Source organism: Schistocerca nitens, chromosome 8 (assembly GCF_023898315.1).
Source record: "Schistocerca nitens isolate TAMUIC-IGC-003100 chromosome 8, iqSchNite1.1, whole genome shotgun sequence".
Taxonomy (NCBI): Eukaryota; Metazoa; Arthropoda; class Insecta; order Orthoptera; family Acrididae; genus Schistocerca; species Schistocerca nitens.
The window spans coordinates 181,672,859-181,696,426 of NC_064621.1; the positions used below are offsets into that span (position 1 = coordinate 181,672,859).

Genomic DNA, 23,568 nt, shown 5'->3' on the forward strand with positions numbered 1-23,568 from the left:
CTACTCATTTAATCTTTTGTAGCCTTTACTTATACACTCCTGGAAAAGGAAAAAAGAACACATTGACACCGGTGTGTCAGACCCACCATACTTGCTCCGGACACTGCGAGAGGGCTGTACAAGCAATGATCACACGCACGGCACAGCGGACACACCAGGACCCGCGGTGTTGGCCGTCGAATGGCGCTAGCTGCGCAGCATTTGTGCACCGCCGCCGTCAGTGTCAGCCAGTTTGCCGTGGCATACGGAGCTCCATCGCAGTCTTTAACACTGGTAGCATGCCGCGACAGCGTGGACGTGAACCGTATGTGCAGTTGACGGACTTTGAGCGAGGGCGTATAGTGGGCATGCGGGAGGCCGGGTGGACGTACCGCCGAATTGCTCAACACGTGGGGCGTGAGGTCTCCACAGTACATCGATGTTGTCGCCAGTGGTCGGCGGAAGGTGCACGTGCCCGTCGACCTGGGACCGGACCGCAGCGACGCACGGATGCACGCCAAGACTGTAGGATCCTACGCAGTGCCGTAGGGGACCACACCGCCACTTCCCGGCAAATTAGGGACACTGTTGCTCCTGGGGTATCGGCGAGGACCATTCGCAACCGTCTCCATGAAGCTGGGCTACGGTCCCGCACACCGTTAAGCCGTCTTCCGCTCACGCCCCAACATCGTGCAGCCCGCCTCCAGTGGTGTCGCGACAGGCGTGAATGGAGGGACGAATGGAGACGTGTCGTCTTCAGCGATGAGAGTCGCTTCTGCCTTGGTGCCAATGATGGTCGTATGCGTGTTTGGCGCCGTGCAGGTGAGCGCCACAATCAGGACTGCATACGACCGAGGCACACAGGGCCAACACCCGGCATCATGGTGTGGGGAGCGATCTCCTACACTGGTCGTACACCACTGGTGATCGTCGAGGGGACACTGAATAGTGCACGGTACATCCAAACCGTCATCGAACCCATCGTTCTACCATTCCTAGACCGGCAAGGGAACTTGCTGTTCCAACAGGACAATGCACGTCCGCATGTATCCCGTGCCACCCAACGTGCTCTAGAAGGTGTAAGTCAACTACCCTGGCCAGCAAGATCTCCGGATCTGTCCCCCATTGAGCATGTTTGGGACTGGATGAAGCGTCGTCTCACGCGGTCTGCACGTCCAGCACGAACGCTGGTCCAACTGAGGCGCCAGGTGGAAATGGCATGGCAAGCCGTTCCACAGGACTACATCCAGCATCTCTACGATCGTCTCCATGGGAGAATAGCAGCCTGCATTGCTGCGAAAGGTGGATATACACTGTACTAGTGCCGACATTGTGCATGCTCTGTTGCCTGTGTCTATGTGCCTGTGGTTCTGTCAGTGTGATCATGTGATGTATCTGACCCCAGGAATGTGTCAATAAAGTTTCCCCTTCCTGGGACAATGAATTCACGGTGTTCTTATTTCAATTTCCAGGAGTGTATTTAACTGCACTGAAGCTGACTCTTTTACGCCTTACCGGTTAAATTACCTCCTATCTGTAAAAAAAATATCACAATGGCTGCTCTTCAACCTCAGGAAAATTTCCGCATGTTCCTCGAAGTCTATTCTCGCCAGTTGATTTAGCTACATTTCTTACACAAATATACTACTGGTCATTAAAATTGCTACACCACAAAGATGACTTGCTACAGACGCGAAATTCAACCGACAAGAAGAAGATGCTGTGACATGATTAGCTTTTCAGAGCATTCACACAAGGTTGTCGCCGGTGGAGACACCTGCAACGTGCTGACATGAGGAAGGTTTCCAACCGATTTCTCATACACAAACAGCACTAGACCGGCGTTTCCTGGTGAAACGTTGTTGTGATGCTTCGTGTAAGGAGGAGAAATGTGTACTATTACGTTTCCGACTTTGATAAAGGTCGGATTGTAGCCAATCGCGATTGCGGTTTATCGTATCACGACATTGCTGCTCGCGTTGGTCGAGATCCGATGACTATTAGCAGAATAAGGAATCGGTGGGTTCAGGAGGGTAATACGTAACGCCGTGCCGGATCCCAACGACCTCGTATCACTAGCAGTCGAGATGACAGGCATCTTATCCGCATGGCTGTAACGGTCGTGCAGCCACGGCTCGATCCCTGAGGCAACAGATGGGGACGTTTGCAAGACAACAACCATCTGCACGAACAGTTCGATGACGTTTGCAGCAGCATGGACTATCAGCTCGGAGACTATGGCTGCGGTTACCCTTGACGCTGCATCACAGACAGGAACGCCTGCGATGGTGTGCTCAACGACGTATCTGGGTGCACTGATGGCAAAACGTCACTTTTTCGGATGAATCCAGGTTCTGTTTACAGCATCATGATGGTCGCATCCGTGTTTGGCGACATCGCGGTGAACGCACATTGAAAGCGTGTATTCGGCATCGCCATACTGGCGTACCACGTGGCGTTATGGTATGGGGTGCTATTGGTTACATGTCTCCGTCACCTCTTGTTCGCATTGACGGCACTTTCAACAGTGGATGTTACATTTCAGATGTGTTACGACCCGTGGCTCTACCCTTCATTCGATCCCTGCGAAACCCTAAATTTCAGCAGGATAATGCACGACCGCATGTTGCAGTTCCTGTACGGACCTTTCTGGATATAGAAAATGTTCGACTGCTGCCCTGGCCAGTACATTCTCCAGATCTCTCACCAATTGAAAACGTCTGATCAATGGTGGCCGAGCAACTGGCTCTTGAAAATACTCCAGTCACTACTCTTGAAGAACTGTGGCATCGTGTTGAAGCTGCATGGGCAGCTGCACCTGTACACGCTTTACAGACGCTGTTTGACTCAATGCCCAGGCGTTTCAAGGGCGTTATTACGGCCAGAGGTGGTTGCTCTGCGTACTGATTTCTCAGGATCTATGCACCGAAATTTCGTGAAAATGTAATCACATATCAGTTATAGTACAATATATTTGTCCAATGAATACCCGTTTATCAACTGCGTTTATTCTTGGTGTAGCAATTTTAATGGCCAGTAGTGTATTTCTTAAGATTGACGCAATAATATTTCACTGTCGACATAGAGATGTGTTATGAGACTTGGCGTTGCGCAGTTTTTCCGACATTCTAATTTACACTAATTTCCTGCCGTCAACCTTACGCACAACGGAGAAGAATCAGAAAGACTTGCTCAACAAACTTACAAATGTGTGTGAAATCTTATGGGACTTAACTTCTAAGGTCATCAGTCCCTAAGCTTACACACTACTTAACCTAAATTATCCTAAGGACAGACACACACAACCATACCCGAGGGAGGACTCGAACCTCCGCCGGGACTAGCCGCACAGTCCATGACTGCAGCGCCCTAGACCGCTCGGCTAATCCCTCGCAGACTAGCTCAACATTTCCAAGAAAAAAGCAGCTAGTCTATTCCCACAATATTCTTGACGTGCAGATCGCCTGGTACGATGCTGCAATTTTACAATGTTTCCAGAGCATTAAATTGGCAACCGAAATATTTGAAGAACTCTCAAAAAACTTAAAACCATATATAACGTAAACAGTAAAGAATGTAAACTCAGGCACTGCTCGGTTAGAGCCATGTCGCAAATACAACAAAACTTTTCCAAATTTAGGATAAAGAATGTAAATCCATAAAACCCTTGGGACTTCAGCACTTCGTGGCCCACATCTCTCCCTATGTAACATTCCAAGTGTATCTCTTCCAACAGGCTGGAAGACAGATGCCTTAGGGCAGACAAAAATACGAGGTTTCGCATCCAGCACAAGGGATATTACAGTACTGGTAAGTCGCAGCACTCGAATGAGAGCGACTCGTTGGTCTTAAAGCCACTACGCGCGGCATACCTACTGAGAGCAAGACTGTGCACGCAGCACTATTTTGTCGAGTCAGTGTAGGCTGCTCACTCTAACTGTACCCTCTTCTACACGTCGCGAGGTTACTACGAGGAAAGATACAATTGAGCGAAGACATCTAGCTACAGTTAAATTCACGAGCTGGTTCTTGTTGTTGTTGTTGTTGTTGTTGTTGTTGTGGTCTTCTGTCCTGAGACTGGTTTGATGCAGATCTCCCTGCTACTCTATCCTGTGCAAGCTTCTTCATCTCCCAGTACCTACTGCAACCCACATCCTTCTGAATCTGCTTAGTGTATTCATCACTTGTTCCCCCTCTACAATTTTTACCCTCCACGCTGCCCTCCAATGCTAAATTTGTGATCCCTTGATGCCTCAGAACATGTCCTACCAACCGGTCCCTTCTTCTTGTCAAGTTGTGCCACAAACTCCTCCTCTCCCCAATTCTATTCAATACCACCTTATTAGTTATGTCACCTACCCATCTAATCTTCAGCATTCTTGTGTAGCACCACATTGCGAAAGCTTCTATTCTCTTCTTGTCCAAACTATTTACCATCCATGTTTCACTTCCATACATGGCTACACTCCATACAAATACTTTCACAAACGACTTCCTGACACTTAAATGTATACTCGATGTTAACAAATTTCTCTTCTTCAGAAACACTTGCTTTTCTTGCCATTGTCCGTCTACATTTTATATCCTCTCTACTTCGACTATCATTAGTTGTAAGGTGTCAGGCATATCCAACACCTTCCATGAAAACCATGACATGATAAGCAAATCCAGTAGTATGTCGCATAGCTCCGAATAAATCGTGACATTAAATTAACCAAAGTAATACGAGTAACGAGTAAGCAAATGGAATACCACAGACTAAAACAAGAATGCCTAAATGCATTTCATACCTTCCCACCATGAGACAGACGCAGTTCTGAGGGAAGAAATGAGAACAGAAGCCGAGAGCAGAACCGTGTTATGCTAGAAGGCCCTACGATAAGGTACGGACACCCACGTCGCCAGCTAACCACCAGGACCACCCCCAGCCCATGTTAAAAGCTAGAGCCCTCCAGAAGAACAGTATATAACTTACGATAACACTAAAAGGGCCACACCAGCCGCAAGTTTTAGCGTGAGACTTTTTCGCGTCTCTGTTACGTTGCAAACCTAAAAAACATTGCCCCACCACGAAAAGTAACCGCTAGGACCACCACTAGCCCATGTTAAAAGCTAGAGCCCTCCAGAAGAACAGTATGGATCTTACGATAACACTAAAAGGGCCACACCAGCCGCAAGTTTTAGCGTGAGACTTTTTTGCGTCTCTGTTACGTTGCAAACTTTAAAAACATTGCCCCACCACGAAAAGTATAACGTTTCTCATTGGATGGACAGAATTTTTGTAGGCGGAGCTTAAGGTTAACATTGAGACCCTGATTGGTCAGATGAAAACACAGCCAGCTAGTTTTTTTTTAAACCAACTTCGGTAAACTGTAGTAAGGAGAAGTTAGGAAGGAGTTGCTTCCAAGACGGCGAGATGCGTGGAGCTGTGCCGTCCGCCGCCCCCTGACGAACGCAGACAAGGTAATGAACGCATGCAATGCCGCATTTTTGAGCCCATAAGGCTGCACTCAGAACTGCAGAAGTCTCATCTGTTACATCACCTTTTTGCGTAATAGTGTCGATCGTCAATTAAAGCTCATGGTATTCACATTTGCCACGTAAGTTAAAATCTCAAACGCGATGATTTTTCTGTTATATAATTATTGAGAAGCCACATCAGCCACTGTAATTTACGACAAGTTAGATAAGTAATTAAAGATAATTGAGGGTCACTGTAGACCATCTTGATAGTTTTCTCTTTTATGAAACTTAATTTAAACCTAGATTATGGATGTGATAGGGCGTAGGTCATCCTTCGATCCACTGTAGAACTTGGAAACCCATTCAGGGAATATTCGTTCACATTTTCGTTGAACGCAGTTGGCTTTTATCATCCTGTATTAAAACATTCCCTTTTATCAATAGTGAAATTTATCAACAATGTTTTGTGAGTAGAATAAAATTTCCAATGGTAAACTTAACTGCTTTTTCGACGTTATTTTACCAGCTAAATAAAAATAAGAAAGCCTTTAACCCATTCCACTAAATTTAATTAGTATTAAGATTCTTTTACAGGGAGTGCAGTGGAGCTGACACTGAAATCATTAAGTATTTGGTTATATCATCAATAGTCTTACTGAACTCTTCTGAACTCCACAGTCATGTGTGGTCTGGCGTCTCCTTACCAGCAACAGGTCCTAGGTTCAAACTAGTCAATTCCCTAAAAAACACGCTCAGAGCGTCGTCGCGCGAAAGTGGTAGGGAGACACGACTTAGAACAAACAGACACCACGCAGAATGTTAGAGAATGGTGACCCTGCCAGGATGGTAAAATACCATGACTGAAGGTCGACCACATTCCTAACTAGATCAGAAAAATATCCTGTTGAAAAATTTTCGTAATCAAAAATTTTTTTTGAAAGGCCTAAATAGTTGAAAACAGTAGCTGCAGCGATAGATAGTAATAAAGTATTCAATAGAAAGTAAGACATTCTAGCAGAGACAATAGCATAATTAAGTTATGAATTTTAATTTGTTAGAATTAAGTTTTCTCTCCAATGCGGATACATTGTTGACAAGTTGGTTCTGACTCAACAAGTAAGTGAATGGAGTGTCAGTCTTGGGCATAATAAGTGTAAAGTCGTGTGAACAAAATGTTTATGAAACGCGTGAGATCGCATGAGCGCAGGTTGACTTGAAGTAGGGCGCGTGAATTGCTTTTAAAACAGAAAATACGGGATTCGGAAAGATTAGCAATGGCAGATCTAGACCTTGACCGAATTGAGGTAGAGACCCAACATGAAGATGGACAGAGAATAGAGGACAGTACAAAAGACGATGCAGTATCGCGAGAAATAGGACAGATAACGCACCATAACGAGGATAATGTACGTCAACGCATAGAAAACGTAAGTCAGCATACGACAGAGGAGCAGGAAAGTAGAGAGACAGCCGATGAGGATTTTAACTTGCGTCTTGAATACGTAGAACCCATAGTACAAGTAATCAGAGATCCCTCACCACAGAGTACAAGGAATTCGGGCAGAAACGTGTCACCGCACAGTTCAATGCAATCGGTTGCGAACCAACTCTTGGACGAAAACACAGAGCGTAGGACGTCAGAAGAAAACGCAATAGGTCCCACCAATCTGGCAGAATTATTACAATTAATGACGGAAGCCACGACAAGACAAAATAAAGAAATTGTGAACCAAATTAAAATTCAGAATGCAGAAACGACGATTTTCCCATATTTGCGTTTTTCCCATATTTGCGTTTTTCCCATATTTGCGTTTTTCCCATATTTGCGATTTTCCCATATTTGCGATTTTCCCATATTAGCGATTATCGCATATTTGCTTTTTTCCCATTACTCATGAACCCATCCTAACAACCGATTAATTCCTCTAGTCCAGTTGTGCCACAAAATTCTCTTCTGCCATATTTACAATTTTCCGATTTTTGCGGTTTTCTCATTTTTGCATTTGTCCCATTTTTGCGTGTTTCCCATTTTTGCGTTTTTCCCATATTTGCGTTTTTGCCATATTTGCGTTTTTCCCATATTTGCCTTTTTCCCATATTTGCGTTCTTCCCATATTTGCGTTCTTACCATATTTGCGTTCTTCCCATGTTTGCGTTCTTCCCATATTTGCGTTTTTCCCATATTTGCGTTTTTCCCATATTAGCGATTATCCCATATTTGCTTTTTTCCCATTATCCATGAACCCATCCTACCAACCGATTAATTCTTCTAGTCCAGTTGTGCCACAAAATTCTCTTCTGCCATATTTGCGATTTTCCGATTTTTGCGGTTTTCTCATTTTTGCGTTTTTCCCATTTTTGCGTTTTTCCCATTTTTGCATTCTTCCCATATTTGCGTTCTTCCCATATTTTCCTTCTTCCCATATTTGCGCTTTTCCCATATTTCCGTTTTTCCCGTATTTGCGTTTTTCCCATATTTGCGTTTTTCCCATATTTGCGATTTTCCCATATTTGCGATTTTCCCCTATTTGCGATTTTCCCATATTTGAGTTTTCCCCATATTTGCGTTTTCCCCATATTTGCGTTTTCACCATATTTCTGTTTTCTCCATATTTGCGTTTTTCCCATATTTTCGGTTTTCCCATATTTGCGATTTTCCCATATTTGTGTTTTTCCCATATTTGCGTTATCCCAATATTTGAGATTTCCAATTTTTACGATTATCCCATACTTGCGTTTTTCCCATATTTGCGCTTTTCCCATATTTGCATTTTTCCCATAGTTGCGTATTCACCATATTTGCGTTTTTTCCATATTTGCGTTTTTTGCATTACTCATGAACCCATCCTACCAACAGATTCCTTTTTCTAGTCATGTTGTGCCACAAAATTCTCTTCTGCCATATTTGCGACATTCCGATTTTTGCGATTTTCCAATTTTTTGCGGTTTTCCCATTATTGCGTTTTCCCCATATTTGCGTTTTTCCCATATTTGCGGTTTTCGCATTACTCATGAACCCATCCTACCAACCGATTCCTTCTTCTAGTCAAGTTGTGCCACAAAATTCTCTACTGCCATATTAGCGATTTACCGATTTTTGCGGTTTTTCCATTTTTGAGGTTTTCCTATAATTGCTTTTTTCCCATATTTGCGTTTTTCCCATATTTGCGTTCTTCCCATATTTGCGTTCTTCCCATATTTGCACTTTTCCCATATTTGCGTTTTTCCATATTAGCGTTTTCCCCATATTTCCGTTTTCCCAAATATTTGCGTTTTTCCATATTTGCGATTTTCCAATATTGGCGTTTTCTCGATATTTGTGATTTTCCCATATTTGCGATTTTTCCCATATTTGCATTTTTCCCATATTTGCGTTTTTCCCATATTTGCAATTTCCCCCATATTTGCGTTTTTCCCATATTTGCCTTTTTCCCATATTTGCCTTCTTCCCATATTTGCGTTTTTCCCAATTGGCGTTTTTCCCATATTTGCGTTTTTCGCATTACTCATGAACTCATCATACCAACCAATTCCTTCTTCTAGTCAAGTTGTGCCACAAAATTCTCTTCTGCCATATTTGCGATCTTCCGATTTTTGCAATTTACCGATTTATGCGGTTTTCCCATTTTTGAGGTTTTCCCATTTTTGCGTTTTTCCCATTTTTGCGTTTGCTCTATATTTGCTTTTTTCCCATATTTGCGTTTTTCCCATATTTGCTCTTTTCCCATATTTGCGGTTTTTCCAATATTTGCGGTTTTCGCGTTACTCATGAACCCATCCTACCAACCGTTTCTTTCTTCTAGTGAAGTTGTGCCACAAAATTCTCTTCTTCCATATTTGCGATTGTCCGATTTTTTCGATTTTCCGATTTTTGCGGTGTTCCTATCTTTGCGGTTTTCCCATTTTTGGGTTTCTCCCATTTTGTAAATTCGGAAAATCGCAAAAATCTAAAAATAGCAAATATGGCAGAAGAGAATCTTGTGGCACAACTTGACTAGATGAAGGAATCGGTTGGTAGGATGGGTTCATGAGTAATGCGAAAAACGCAAATATGGGAAAAACGCATATATGGGAAAATCGCAAATATGGGAAAAACGCAAATATGGGAAAATCGCAAATATGGGAAAATCGCGTGTGGTGTCACCGCCAGACACCACACTTGCTAGGTGGTAGCTTTAATCGGCCGCGGTCCATTAGTACATGTCGGACCCGCGTGTCGCCACTGTCAGGATTGCAGATCGAGCGCCACCACACGGCAGGTCTCGAGAGACTTACTAGCACTCGCCCCAGTTGTACGACGACGTTGCTAGCGACTACACTGACGAAGCCTTTCCTTCATTTGCCGAGAGACAGTTAGAATAGCCTTCAGCTAAGTTAATGGCTACGACCTAGCAAGGCGCCATTTGTACCATTGCATGTATCTCAAGATAGTCTCACTTGTATCAACAAGAATGCTGTATACCAAAGGACGATATAAAAGTTAAGTGTTCTAGTAGCTACATTCTTTTCTTTATCACATTCATTACGAATCCTGATCCAGACTTGGCGCCAGTCGGCGTGTGTGTACGTGTGCCCTTTCGGCTACCCGTCACTGTGGACTGGCTGCCTTGTCAGTCCACTACATCGCGTGTATGGGAAAAACGCAAATATGGGAATATCGCAAATATGGGAATATCGCAAATATGGGAAAAACGCAAATATGGGAAAATCGTTTCTCCCATATTTGCGCTTTTCCCATATTTGCGCTTTTCCCATATTTGCGCTTTTCCCATATTTGTGCTTTTCCCATATTTGCGTTTTTCCCATATTTGCGTTTATCCCCTTTATGCGTGTTTCCCATATTTGTGTGTTTCCCATATTTGCGTTTTTCCCATATTTGTGTTTTTCTCATCTTTGCTTTTTTCCCCATATTTGATTTTTTCCCATATTTGCGTTTTTCCAATATTTGCGATTTTCCCATATTTAAGATTTTACCACATTTGCGTTTTTCACACATTTGCGTTTTTCACATATTTGCGTTTTTCACATATTTGCGTTTTTCACATATTTGCGATTTTCACACATTTGCGTTTTCCCCCTATATGCGTTTTACCCATATTTGAGTTTTTTCCATATTTGCGTTTTTTCCATATTTGCGTTTTTCCCATATTTGCGTTTTTCCCATTTTGCGATTTTTCCATATTTGCGATTTTCCCATATTTGCGTTTTTCCCATATTTGCGTTTTTCCCATATTTGCGTTTCTCCCATATTTGCGTTTCTCCCATATTTGCGTTTCTCCCATATTTGCGTTTCTCCCATATTTGCGTTTCTCCCATATTTGCGTTTCTCCCATATTTGCGTTTCTCCCATATTTGCGTTTTTCCCATATTTGCGTTTTTCCCATATTTGCGTTTTTCCCATATTTGCGTTTTTCCCATATTTGCGTTTTTCCCATATTTGCGTTTTTCCCATATTTGCGTTTTTCCCATATTTGCGTTTTTCCCATATTTGCGTTTTTCCCATATTTGCGTTTTTCCCATATTTGCGTTTTTCCCATATTTGCGTCTTTCCCATATTTGCGTCTTTCCCATATTTGCGTCTTTCCCATATTTGCGTCTTTCCCATATTTGCGTCTTTCCCATATTTGCGTCTTTCCCATATTTGCGTCTTTCCCATATTTGCGTCTTTCCCATATTTGCGTCTTTCCCATATTTGCGTCTTTCCCATATTTGCGTCTTTCCCATATTTGCGTCTTTCCCATATTTGCGTCTTTCCCATATTTGCGTCTTTCCCATATTTGCGTCTTTCCCATATTTGCGTCTTTCCCATATTTGCGTTTTTCCCATATTTGCGTTTTTCCCATATTTGCGTTTTTCCCATATTTGCGTTTTTCCCATATTTGCGTTTTTCCCATATTTGCGTTTTTCCCATACTTGCTTTCTTCCCATATCTGCGTTTTTCCCATATTTGGGTATTTTGCATTACTCATGAACCCATCCTACCAACCGATTCCTTCTTCTACACAAGTTGTGCCACAAAATTCTCTTCTGCCATATTTGCGATTTTGCGATTTTCCTTTTTTTGCGGTTTTTCCCATTTTTTGCGTTTTTCCCATTTTTTCGTTTTTCGCACATTTGCGTTTTTCCCATATTTGCGTTTTTCCCATATTTGCGTTTTTCCCATATTTGCGTTTTTCCCATATTTGCGTTTTTCCCATATTTGCGTTTTTCCCATATTTGCGTTTTTCCCATATTTGCGTTTTTCCCATATTTGCGTTTTTCCCATATTTGCGTTTTCCCCATATTTGCGTTTTCCCCATATTTGCGTTTTCCCCATTTTTGCGTTTTCCCCATATTTGCGTTTTCCCCATATTTGCGTTTTCCCCCTTTTTGCTTTTTTCCCCCTTTTTGCTTTTTTCCCCCTTTTTGCTTTTTTCCCCCTTTTTGCTTTTTTCCCCCTTTTTGCTTTTTTCCCCCTTTTTGCTTTTTTCCCCCTTTTTGCTTTTTTCCCCCTTTTTGCTTTTTTCCCCTTTTTGCTTTTTTCCCCTTTTTGCTTTTTTCCCCTTTTTGCTTTTTTCCCCTTTTTGCTTTTTTCCCCTTTTTGCTTTTTTCCCCTTTTTGCTTTTTTCCCCTTTTTGCTTTTTTCCCCTTTTTGCTTTTTTCCCCTTTTTGCTTTTTTCCCCTTTTTGCTTTTTTCCCCTTTTTGCTTTTTTCCCCTTTTTGCTTTTTTCCCCTTTTTGCTTTTTTCCCCTTTTTGCTTTTTTCCCCTTTTTGCTTTTTTCCCCTTTTTGCTTTTTTCCCCTTTTTGCTTTTTTCCCCTTTTTGCTTTTTTCCCCTTTTTGCTTTTTTCCCCTTTTTGCTTTTTTCCCCTTTTTGCTTTTTTCCCCTTTTTGCTTTTTTGCCCTTTTTGCTTTTTTGCCCTTTTTGCTTTTTTGCCCTTTTTGCTTTTTTGCCCTTTTTGCTTTTTTGCCCTTTTTGCTTTTTTGCCCTTTTTGCTTTTTTGACGTTTTTGCTTTTTTGCCCTTTTTGCTTTTTTGCCCTTTTTGCTTTTTTGCCCTTTTTGCTTTTTTGCCCTTTTTGCTTTTTTGCCCTTTTTGCTTTTTTGCCCTTTTTGCGTTTTTCCCATATTTGCGTTTTTCCCATATTTGCGTTTTTCCCATATTTGCGTTTTTCCCATATTTGCGTTTTTCCCATATTTCCGATTTTCCCATATTTCCGATTTTCCCATATTTCCGATTTTCCCATATTTCCGATTTTCCCATATTTCCGATTTTCCCATATTTCCGATTTTCCCATATTTCCGATTTTCTCATATTTGCTTTTTTCACATATTTGTGATTTTCCCATATTTGTGATTTTCCCATATTTGCGTTTTTCCCATATTTGTGTTGTTCCCATATTTGCGTTTTTCCAATTTGTGGGTATGTTGCATTACTCATGAACCCATCCTACCAACAGATTCCTTCTTCTAGTCAAGTTGTGCCACCAAATTCTCTTCTGCCATATTTGCGATATTGCGATTTTTGCGACTTTCCTACTTTTACGGTTTTCCCATTTTTTGCGTTTTTCCCATTTTTTGCGTTTTTCCCATATTTGCGTTTTTCCCATATTTGCGTTTTTCCCATATTTGCGTTTTTCCCATATTTGCGTTTTTCCCATATTTGCGTTTTTCCCATATTTGCGTTTTTCCCATATTTGCGTTTTTCCCATATTTGCGTTTTTCCCATATTTGCGTTTTTCCCATGTTTGCGTTTTTCCCATGTTTGCGTTTTCCCCATGTTTGCGTTTTCCCCATTTTTGCGTATTTCCCATTTTTGCGTGTTTCCCATTTTTGCGTGTTTCCCATTTTTGCGTTTTTCCCATTTTTGCGTTTTTCCCATTTTTGCGTTTTTCCCATTTTTGCGTTTTTCCCATTTTTCCGTTTTTCCCATGTTTGCGTTTTTCCCATGTTTGCGTTTTTCCCATGTTTGCGTTTTTCCCATGTTTGCGTTTTTCCCATGTTTGCGTTTTTCCCATGTTTGCGTTTTTCCCATATTTGCGTTTTTCCCATATTTGCGTTTTCCCTTATTTGATATTTTCCCGTATTTGCGTTTTTTCCATATTTGCGTTTTTTCCATATTTGCGTTTTTCCCATATTTGCGTTTTTCCCATATTTGCGTTTTTCCCATATTTGCGTTTTTCCCGTATTTGCGTTTTTCCCGTATTTGCGTTTTTCCCGTATTTGCGTTTTTCCCGTATTTGCGTTTTTCCCGTATTTGCGTTTTTCCCGTATTTGCGTTTTTCCCGTATTTGCGTTTCTCCCGTATTTGCGTTTCTCCCGTATTTGCGTTTCTCCCGTATTTGCGTTTCTCCCGTATTTGCGTTTTTGCCGTATTTGCGTTTTTGCCGTATTTGCGTTTTTGCCGTATTTGCGTTTTTGCCGTATTTGCGTTTTTGCCGTATTTGCGTTTTTGCCGCATTTGCGTTTCTGCCGCAGTTGCGTTTCTGCCGCATTTGCGTGTTTGCCGCATTTGCGTGTTTGCCATATTTGCGTTTTTGCCATATTTGCGTTTTTGCCATATTTGCGTTTTTGCCATATTTGCGTTTTTGCCATATTTTCGTTTTTGCCATATTTTCGTTTTTGCCATATTTTCGTTTTTGCCATATTTTCGTTTTTGCCATATTTTCGTTTTTGCCATATTTTCGTTTTTGCCATATTTTCGTTTTTGCCATATTTTCGTTTTTGCCATATTTGCGATTTTCAAATATTTGTGTTTTTCCCATATTTTCAATTTTTCCATATTTGTGTTTCTCCCATTTGTGCGTTTTTCCCATATTTGTGCTTTTTCCCATATTTGTGCTTTTTCCCATATTTGTGCTTTTTCCCATATTTGTGCTTTTTCCCATATTTGTGCTTTTTCCCATATTTGTGCTTTTCCCATATTTGTGCTTTTTCCCATATTTGTACTTTTTCCCATATTTGTGCTTTTTCCCATATTTGTGCTTTTTCCCATATTTGTGCTTTTTCCCATATTTGTGCTTTTTCCCATATTTGCGTTTTTCCCATTTTTGGGTATTCTGCATTACTCATAAACCCATCCTACCAACCGATCCTTGTTTTAATCAAGTTGTTCCACAAAATTTTCTTATGCCATATTTGCGATTTTTGGATTTTGCCATTTTCCGAATTTGCAGTTTTCCCATTTTCGCGGTTTTCCCATTTTCGCGGTTTTCCCATTTTCGCGGTTTTCCCATTTTCGCGGTTTTCCCATTTTCGCGGTTTTCCCATTTTCGCGGTTTTCCCATTTTCGCGGTTTTCCCATTTTCGCGGTTTTCCCATTTTCGCGGTTTTCCCATTTTCGCGGTTTTCCCATTTTCGCGGTTTTCCCATTTTCGCGGTTTTCCCATTTTCGCGGTTTTCCCATTTTCGCGGTTTTCCCATTTTCGCGTTTTTCCCATTTTCGCGTTTTTCCCATTTTCGCGTTTTTCCCATTTTCGCGTTTTTCCCATTTTCGCGTTTTTCCCATTTTCGCGTTTTTCCCATTTTCGCGTTTTTCCCATATTTGCGATTTTCCCATTTTTGAAATTTTACCATATTTGAAATTTTCCCATATTTGCGTTTTTCCCATATTTGCGTTTTTCCCATATTTGCGTTTTTTCCATATTTGCAATTTTCCTATATTTGCGTTTTTCCTGTTTTTTGATTTTTTCCCATTTTTGCTTCTCTCCCATATTTGCGATTTTCCCATATTTACGATTTACCATATTTGCGTTTTTCCCATATTTGCGATTTTTCCATATTTGCGTTTTTCTCATATTTGCGATTTTCCCATAGTTGCTTTTTCCCCATACTTGCTTTTTCCCCATATTTGCGTTTTCCCCATATTTGCGTTTTTCCATATTTGCGTTTTTCCAATATCTGTGTTTTTACCATATCTGCGTTTTTCCCATATCTGCGTTTTTCCCATACCTGCGTTTTCCCCATATTTGCGTTTTTCCCCATATTTGCGTTTTTCACCATATTTGCGTTTTTCACCATATTTGCGTTTTTCCCCATATTTGCGTTTTTCCCCATATTTGCGTTTTTCCCCATATTTGCGTTTTTCCCCATATTTGCGTTTTTGCCCATATTTGCGTTTTTCCCCATATTTGCGTTTTTCCCCATGTTTGCGTTTTTCCCCATGTTTGCGTTTTTCCCCATGTTTGCGTTTTTCCCCATGTTTGCGTTTTTCCCCATGTTTGCGTTTTTCCCCCATGTTTGCGTTTTTCCCCCATGTTTGCGTTTTTCCCCCATGTTTGCGTTTTTCCCCCATGTTTGCGTTTTTCCCCCATGTTTGCGTTTTTCCCCCATGTTTGCGTTTTTCCCCCATGTTTGCGTTTTTTCCCCATGTTTGCATATTTCGCATTACTCATGAACCCATCTTACCAACCGATTCCTTCTTTTAGTCAAGTTGTGCCACAAAATTTTCTTCGCCCATATTTGTGATTTTCCGATATTTGTGATTTTCCGATATTTGCGATTTTCCGATATTTGCGATTTTCCGATTTTGAGTTTTTCCTATTATTGCGCTTTTCCCATTATTGCGCTTTTCCCATTATTGCGTTTTTCCCATTATTGCGTTTTTCCCATTATTGCGTTTTTCCCATTATTGCGTTTTTCCCATTATTGCGTTTTTCCCATTATTGCGTTTTTCCCATTATAGCGTTTTTCCCATTATAGCGTTTTTCCCATTATAGCGTTTTTCCCATTTTCTCGTTTTTCCCATTTTCTCGTTTTTCCCATTTTCTCGTTTTTCCCATTTTCTCGTTTTTCCCATTTTCTCGTTTTTCCCATTTTCTCGTTTTTCCCATTTTCTCGTTTTTCCCATTTTCTCGTTTTTCCCATTTTCTCGTTTTTCCCATTTTCTCGTTTTTCCCATTTTCTCGTTTTTCCCATTTTCTCGTTTTTCCCATATTTGCGTTTTTTCCATATTTGCGTTTTTCTCATATTTGCATATTTTGCATTACTCATGAACCCATCTTACCAACCGATTCCTTCTTTTAGTCAAGTTGTGCCACAAAAATTTCTTCTCCCATATTTGTGATTTTCCGATATTTGCGATTTTCCGATTTTGAGTTTTTCCTATCATTGCGTTTTTGCCATTATTGCGTTTGTCGCATTTTCTCGTTTGTCCCATTTTCTCGTTTGTCCCATCCCATTTTCTCGTTTGTCCCATTTTCTCGTTTGTCCCATTTTCTCGTTTTTCCCATTTTCTCGTTTTTCCCATTTTCTCGTTTTTCCCATTTTCTCGTTTTTCCCATTTTCTCGTTTTTCCCATTTTCTCGTTTTTCCCATTTTCTCGTTTTTCCCATTTTCTCGTTTTTCCCATTTTCTCGTTTTTCCCATTTTCTCGTTTTTCCCATTTTCTCGTTTTTCCCATTTTCTCGTTTTTCCCATTTTCTCGGTTTTCCCATTTTCTCGGTTTTCCCATTTTCTCGGTTTTCCCATATTTGCGGTTTTCCCATATCTGCGGTTTTCCCATATCTGCGGTTTTCCCATATCTGCGGTTTTCCCATATCTGCGTCTTTGCCATATTTGCGTCTTTGCCATATTTGCGTCTTTGCCATATTTGCGTTTTTGCCATATTTGCGTTTTTGCCATATTTGCGTTTTTCCCATGTTTGCATATTTTGCATTACTCATGAACCCATCATACCAACCGATTCCTTCTTTTAGTCAAGTTGTGACGCAAAATTTTCTTCTCCCATATTTGTGATTTTCCGATATTTGCGATTTTCCAATTTTGAGTTTTTCCTATTATTGCGTTTTTCCCATATCTGCGTTTTTCCCATATCTGCGTTTTTCCCATATCTGCGTTTTTCCCATATCTGCGTTTTTCCCATATCTGCGTTTTTCCCATATCTGCGTTTTTCCCATATTTTCGTTTTTCCCATATTTTCGTTTTTCCCATATTTTCGTTTTTCCCATGTTTGCGTTTTTCCCATGTTTGCGTTTTTCCCATGTTTGCGTTTTTCCCATGTTTGCGTTTTTCCCATGTTTGCGTTTTTCCCATGTTTGCGTTTTTCCCATGTTTGCGTTTTTCCCATGTTTGCGTTTTTCCCATATTTGCGTTTTTCCCATGTTTGCATATTTTGCATTACTCATGAACCCATCTTACCAATCGTTTCCTTCTTTTAGTCAAGTTGTGCCACAAAATTTTCTTCTCCCATATTTGTGATTTTCCGATATTTGCGATTTTCCGATTTTGAGTTTTTCCTATTATTGCGTTTTTCCCATTATTGCGTTTTTCGTATTATTGCGTTTTTCCCATTATTGCGTTTTTCCCATTATTGCATTTTTCCCATTTTCTCGTTTTTTCCCATTTTCTCGTTTTTTCCCATTTTCTCGTTTTTTCCCATTTTCTCGTTTTTTCCCATTTTCTCGTTTTTTCCCATTTTCTCGTTTTTTCCCATTTTCTCGTTTTTTCCCATTTTCTCGTTTTTTCCCATTTTCTCGTTTTTTCCCATTTTCTCGTTTTTTCCCATTTTCTCGTTTTTTCCCATTTTCTCGTTTTTTCCCATTTTCTCGTTTTTCCCATTTTCTCGGTTTACCCATATTTGCGGTTTTCCCATATTTGCGGTTTTCCCATATTTGCGGTTTTCCCATATTTGCGGTTTTCCCATATCTGCGGTTTTCCCATATCTGCGGTTTTCCCATATCTGCGGTTTTCCCATATCTGCGGTTTTCCCATATCTGCGGTTTTCCCATATCTGCGTCTTTGCCATATTTGCGTCTTTGCCATATTTGCGTCTTTCCCATATTTGCGTTTTTGCCATATTTGCGTTTTTGCCATATTTGCGTTTTTCCCATGTTTGCATATTTTGCATTACTCATGAACCCATCATACCAACCGATTCCTTCTTTTAGTCAAGTTGTGACGCAAAATTTTCTTCTCCCATATTTGTGATTTTCCGAAATTTGCGATTTTCCAATTTTGAGTTTTTCCTATTATTGCGTTTTTCCCATATCTGCGTTTTTCCCATATCTGCGTTTTTCCCATATCTGCGTTTTTCCCATATCTGCGTTTTTCCCATATCTGCGTTTTTCCCATATCTGCGTTTTTCCCATATCTGCGTTTTTCCCATATCTGCGTTTTTCCCATATCTGCGTTTTTCCCATATTTTCGTTTTTCCCATATTTTCGTTTTTCCCATATTTTCGTTTTTCCCATATTTTCGTTTTTCCCATGTTTGCGTTTTTCCCATGTTTGCGTTTTTCCCATGTTTGCGTTTTTCCCATGTTTGCGTTTTTCCCATGTTTGCATATTTTGCATTACTCATGAACCCATCTTACCAATCGTTTCCTTCTTTTAGTCAAGTTGTGCCACAAAATTTTCTTCTCCCATATTTGTGATTTTCCGATATTTGAGAATTTCCGATTTTGAGTTTTTCCTAATATTGCGTTTTTCCCATTATTGCGTTTTTCGTATTATTGCGTTTTTCCCATTATTGCGTTTTTCCCATTATTGCGTTTTTCCCATTATTGCGTTTTTCCCATTATTGCGTTTTTCCCATTTTCTCGTTTTTTCCCATTTTCTCGTTTTTCCCGTTTTCTCGTTTTATCCCATTTTCTCGTTTTATCCCATTTTCTCGTTTTATCCCATTTTCTCGTTTTATCCCATATTTGCGTTTTTCCCATATTTGCGTCTTTCCCATATTTGCATCTTTCCAATGTTTGCTTTTTCCAATGTTTGCGTTTTTCCAATGTTTGCGTTTTTCCCATATTTGCGTTTTTCCCATGTTTGCATATTTTGCATTACTCATGAACCCATCTTACCAACCGATTCCTTCTTTTAGTCAAGTTGTGCTGCAAAATTTTCTTCTTCCATATTTGTGATTTTCCGATATTTGTGATTTTCCGATATTTGCGATTTTCCGATTTTGAGTTTTTCCCATTATTGCGTTTTTCACATTATTGCGTTTTTCCCATTATTGCGTTTTCCCATTATTGCGTTTTTCCATTATTGCGTTTTTCCCATATTTGCGTTTTTCCAATGTTTGCGTGTTTCCAATGTTTGCTTTTTCCCATATTTGAGTTATTCCCATATTTGCGTTATTCCCATATTTGCGCTTTTGCCATATTTGCGCTTTTACCATATTTGCGCTTTTACCATATTTGCGCTTTTACCATATTTGCGCTTTTACCATATTTGCGCTTTTACCATATTTGCGCTTTTACCATATTTGCGGTTTTTCCCATATTTGCGTCTTTCCCATATTTGCGTCTTTCCCATATTTGCGTCTTTCCCATATTTGCGTCTTTCCCATATTTGCGCCTTTCCCATATTTGCGCCTTTCCCATATTTGCGCCTTTCCCATATTTGCGCCTTTCCCATATTTGCGCCTTTCCCATATTTGCGCCTTTCCCATATTTGCGCCTTTCCCATATTTGCGCCTTTCCCATATTTGCGCCTTTCCCATATTTGCGCCTTTCCCATATTTGCGCCTTTCCCATATTTGCGCCTTTCCCATATTTGCGCCTTTCCCATATTTGCGCCTTTCCCATATTTGCATCTTTCCCATATTTGCTTTTTTCCCATATTTGCGTTTTTCCCATATTTGTGTTTTTCCCATATTTGCGTTTTTCCCATGTTTGCATATTTCCCATGTTTGCATATTTTGCATTACTCATAAACCCATCTTACCAACTGTTTAATTCTTTTAGTCAAGTTGTGCCACAAAATTTTCTTCTCCCTTATTTGTGATTTTCCGATATTTGCGATTTTCCGATTTTGAGTTTTTCCTATTATTGCGTTTTTCCCATTTTCTCGTTTTTCCCATTTTCTCGTTTTTCCCATTTTCTCGTTTTTCCCATTTTCTCGTTTTTCCCATTTTCTCGTTTTTACCCATTTTCTCGTTTTTACCCATTTTCTCGTTTTTCCCATTTTCTCGTTTTTACCCATTTTCTCGTTTTTCCCATTTTCTCGTTTTTCCCATTTTCTCGTTTTTCCCACTTTCTCGTTTTTCCCATTTTCTCGTTTTTACCCATTTTCTCGTTTTTCCCATTTTCTCGTTTTTCCCATTTTCTCGTTTTTCCCACTTTCTCGTTTTTCCCACTTTCTCGGTTTTCCCACTTTCTCGTTTTTCCCATTTTCTCGTTTTTCCCATTTTCTCGTTTTTCCCATTTTCTCGTTTTTCCCATTTTGTCGTTTTTCCCATTTTGTCGTTTTTCCCATTTTGTCGTTTTTCCCATTTTGCCGTTTTTCCCATTTTGCCGTTTTTCCCATTTTGCCGTTTTTCCCATTTTGCCGTTTTTCCCATTTTGCCGTTTTTCCCATTTTGCCGTTTTTCCCATTTTGCCGTTTTTCCCATTTTGCCGTTTTTCCCATTTTGCCGTTTTTCCCATTTTGCCGTTTTTCCCATTTTGCCGTTTTTCCCATTTTGTCGTTTTTCCCATTTTGTCGTTTTTCCCATATTTTGCATTACTCATGAACCACTCTTACGAACCGATTCCTTCTTTTAGTCAAGTTGTGCCACAAAATTTTCTTCTCCCATATTTGCGATTTTCCGATTTTCAGTTTTTCCTATTATTGCGTTTTTCCTATTATTGCGTTTTTCCTATTATTGCGTTTTTCCCATTATTGCGTTTTTCCCATTATTGCGTTTTTCCCATTATTGCGTTTTTCCCATTATTGCGTTTTTCCCATTATTGCGTTTTTCCCATTATTGCGTTTTTCCCATTATTGCGTTTTTCCCATTATTGCGTTTTTCTCATGTTCTCGTTTTTCCCATTTTCTCGCTTTTCCCATTTTCTCGCTTTTCCCATTTTCTCGCTTTTCCCATTTTCTCGTTTTTCCCATATTTGCGTTTTTCCCATATTATCTTCTTTCCCATATTTGCGTTTTTCCCATATTTGCGTTTTTCCCATATTTGCGTTTTTCCCATATTTGCGTTTTTCCCATATTTGCGTTTTTCCCATATTTGCGTTTTTCCCATATTTGCATTTTCCCATATTTGCGTTTTTCCCATATTTGCGTTTTTCCCATATTTGCGTTTTTCCCATATTTGCGTTTTTCCCATATTTGCGTTTTTCCCATATTTGCGTTTTTCCCATATTTGCGTTTTTCCCATATTTGCGTTTTTCCCATATTTGCCTTTTCCCCCACAGTTGCCTTTTTCCCCACATTTGCCTTTTTCCCCACGTTTGCCTTTTCCCCCACGTTTGCCATTTTCCCCCACGTTTGCCATTTTCCCCCACGTTTGCCATTTTCCCCCACGTTTGCCTTTTTCCCCACGTTTGCCTTTTTCCCCACGTTTGCCTTTTTCCCCACGTTTGCCTTTTTCCCCACGTTTGCCTTTTTCCCCACGTTTCCCTTTTTCCCCACGTTTGCCTTTTTCCCCACGTTTGCCTTTTTCCCCACGTTTGCCTTTTTCCCCACGTTTGCCTTTTTCCCCACATTTGCCTTTTTCCCCACGTTTGCCTTTTTCCCCACGTTTGCCTGTTTCCCCACGTTTGCCTGTTTCCCCACGTTTGCCTGTTTCCCCACGTTTGCCTGTTTCCCCACGTTTGCCTGTTTCCCCACGTTTGCCTGTTTCCCCACGTTTGCCTGTTTCCCCACGTTTGCCTGTTTCCCCACGTTTGCCTGTTTCCCCACGTTTGCCTGTTTCCCCACGTTTGCCTGTTTCCCCACGTTTGCCTGTTTCCCCACGTTTGCCTGTTTCCCCACGTTTGCCTGTTTCCCCACGTTTGCCTGTTTCCCCACGTTTGCCTGTTTCCCCACGTTTGCCTGTTTCCCCACGTTTGCCTGTTTCCCCACGTTTGCCTGTTTCCCCACGTTTGCCTGTTTCCCCACGTTTGCCTGTTTCCCCACGTTTGCCTGTTTCCCCACGTTTGCCTGTTTCCCCACGTTTGCCTGTTTCCCCACGTTTGCCTGTTTCCCCACGTTTGCCTGTTTCCCCACGTTTGCCTGTTTCCCCACGTTTGCCTGTTTCCCCACGTTTGCCTGTTTCCCCACGTTTGCCTGTTTCCCCACGTTTGCCTGTTTCCCCACGTTTGCCTGTTTCCCCACGTTTGCCTGTTTCCCCACGTTTGCCTGTTTCCCCACATTTGCCTGTTTCCCCACGTTTGCCTGTTTCCCCACGTTTGCCTGTTTCCCCACGTTTGCCTGTTTCCCCACGTTTGCCTGTTTCCCCACGTTTGCCTGTTTCCCCACGTTTGCCTGTTTCCCCACGTTTGCCTGTTTCCCCACGTTTGCCTGTTTCCCCACGTTTGCCTGTTTCCCCACGTTTGCCTGTTTCCCCACGTTTGCCTGTTTCCCCACGTTTGCCTGTTTCCCCATGTTTGCCTGTTTCCCCACGTTTGCCTGTTTCCCCACGTTTGCCTGTTTCCCCACGTTTGCCTGTTTCCCCACGTTTGCCTGTTTCCCCACGTTTGCCTGTTTCCCCACGTTTGCCTGTTTCCCCACGTTTGCCTGTTTCCCCACGTTTGCCTGTTTCCCCACGTTTGCCTGTTTCCCCACGTTTGCCTGTTTCCCCACGTTTGCCTGTTTCCCCACGTTTGCCTGTTTCCCCACGTTTGCCTGTTTCCCCACGTTTGCCTGTTTCCCCACGTTTGCCTGTTTCCCCACGTTTGCCTGTTTCCCCACGTTTGCCTGTTTCCCCACGTTTGCCTGTTTCCCCACGTTTGCCTGTTTCCCCACGTTTGCCTGTTTCCCCACGTTTGCCTGTTTCCCCACGTTTGCCTGTTTCCCCACGTTTGCCTGTTTCCCCACGTTTGCCTGTTTCCCCACGTTTGCCTGTTTCCCCACGTTTGCCTGTTTCCCCACGTTTGCCTGTTTCCCCACGTTTGCCTGTTTCCCCACGTTTGCCTGTTTCCCCACGTTTGCCTGTTTCCCCACGTTTGCCTGTTTCCCCACGTTTGCCTGTTTCCCCACGTTTGCCTGTTTCCCCACGTTTGCCTGTTTCCCCACGTTTGCCTGTTTCCCCACGTTTGCCTGTTTCCCCACGTTTGCCTGTTTCCCCACGTTTGCCTGTTTCCCCACGTTTGCCTGTTTCCCCACGTTTGCCTCTTTCCCCACGTTTGCCTCTTTCCCCACGTTTGCCTCTTTCCCCACGTTTGCCTCTTTCCCCACGTTTGCCTCTTTCCCCACGTTTGCCTCTTTCCCCACGTTTGTGTTTGTCGCGTTACTCAT

The 23,568-nt window shown here is 41.5% G+C and overlaps 1 protein-coding gene across 1 annotated transcript; it reads right to left on the reverse strand.

Annotated features, from left to right (window-relative positions):
- LOC126199469 (fibril-forming collagen alpha chain-like) lies at window positions 1-23,568 on the reverse strand. Its single transcript, XM_049936390.1, has 2 exons — window positions 21,532-23,568; window positions 1-39 (listed from the first exon to the last, which is right to left on the reverse strand). The coding sequence occupies exons 1-2, from the start codon at window positions 23,566-23,568 to the stop codon at window positions 1-3; spliced, it is 2,076 nt and encodes a 691-aa protein (XP_049792347.1).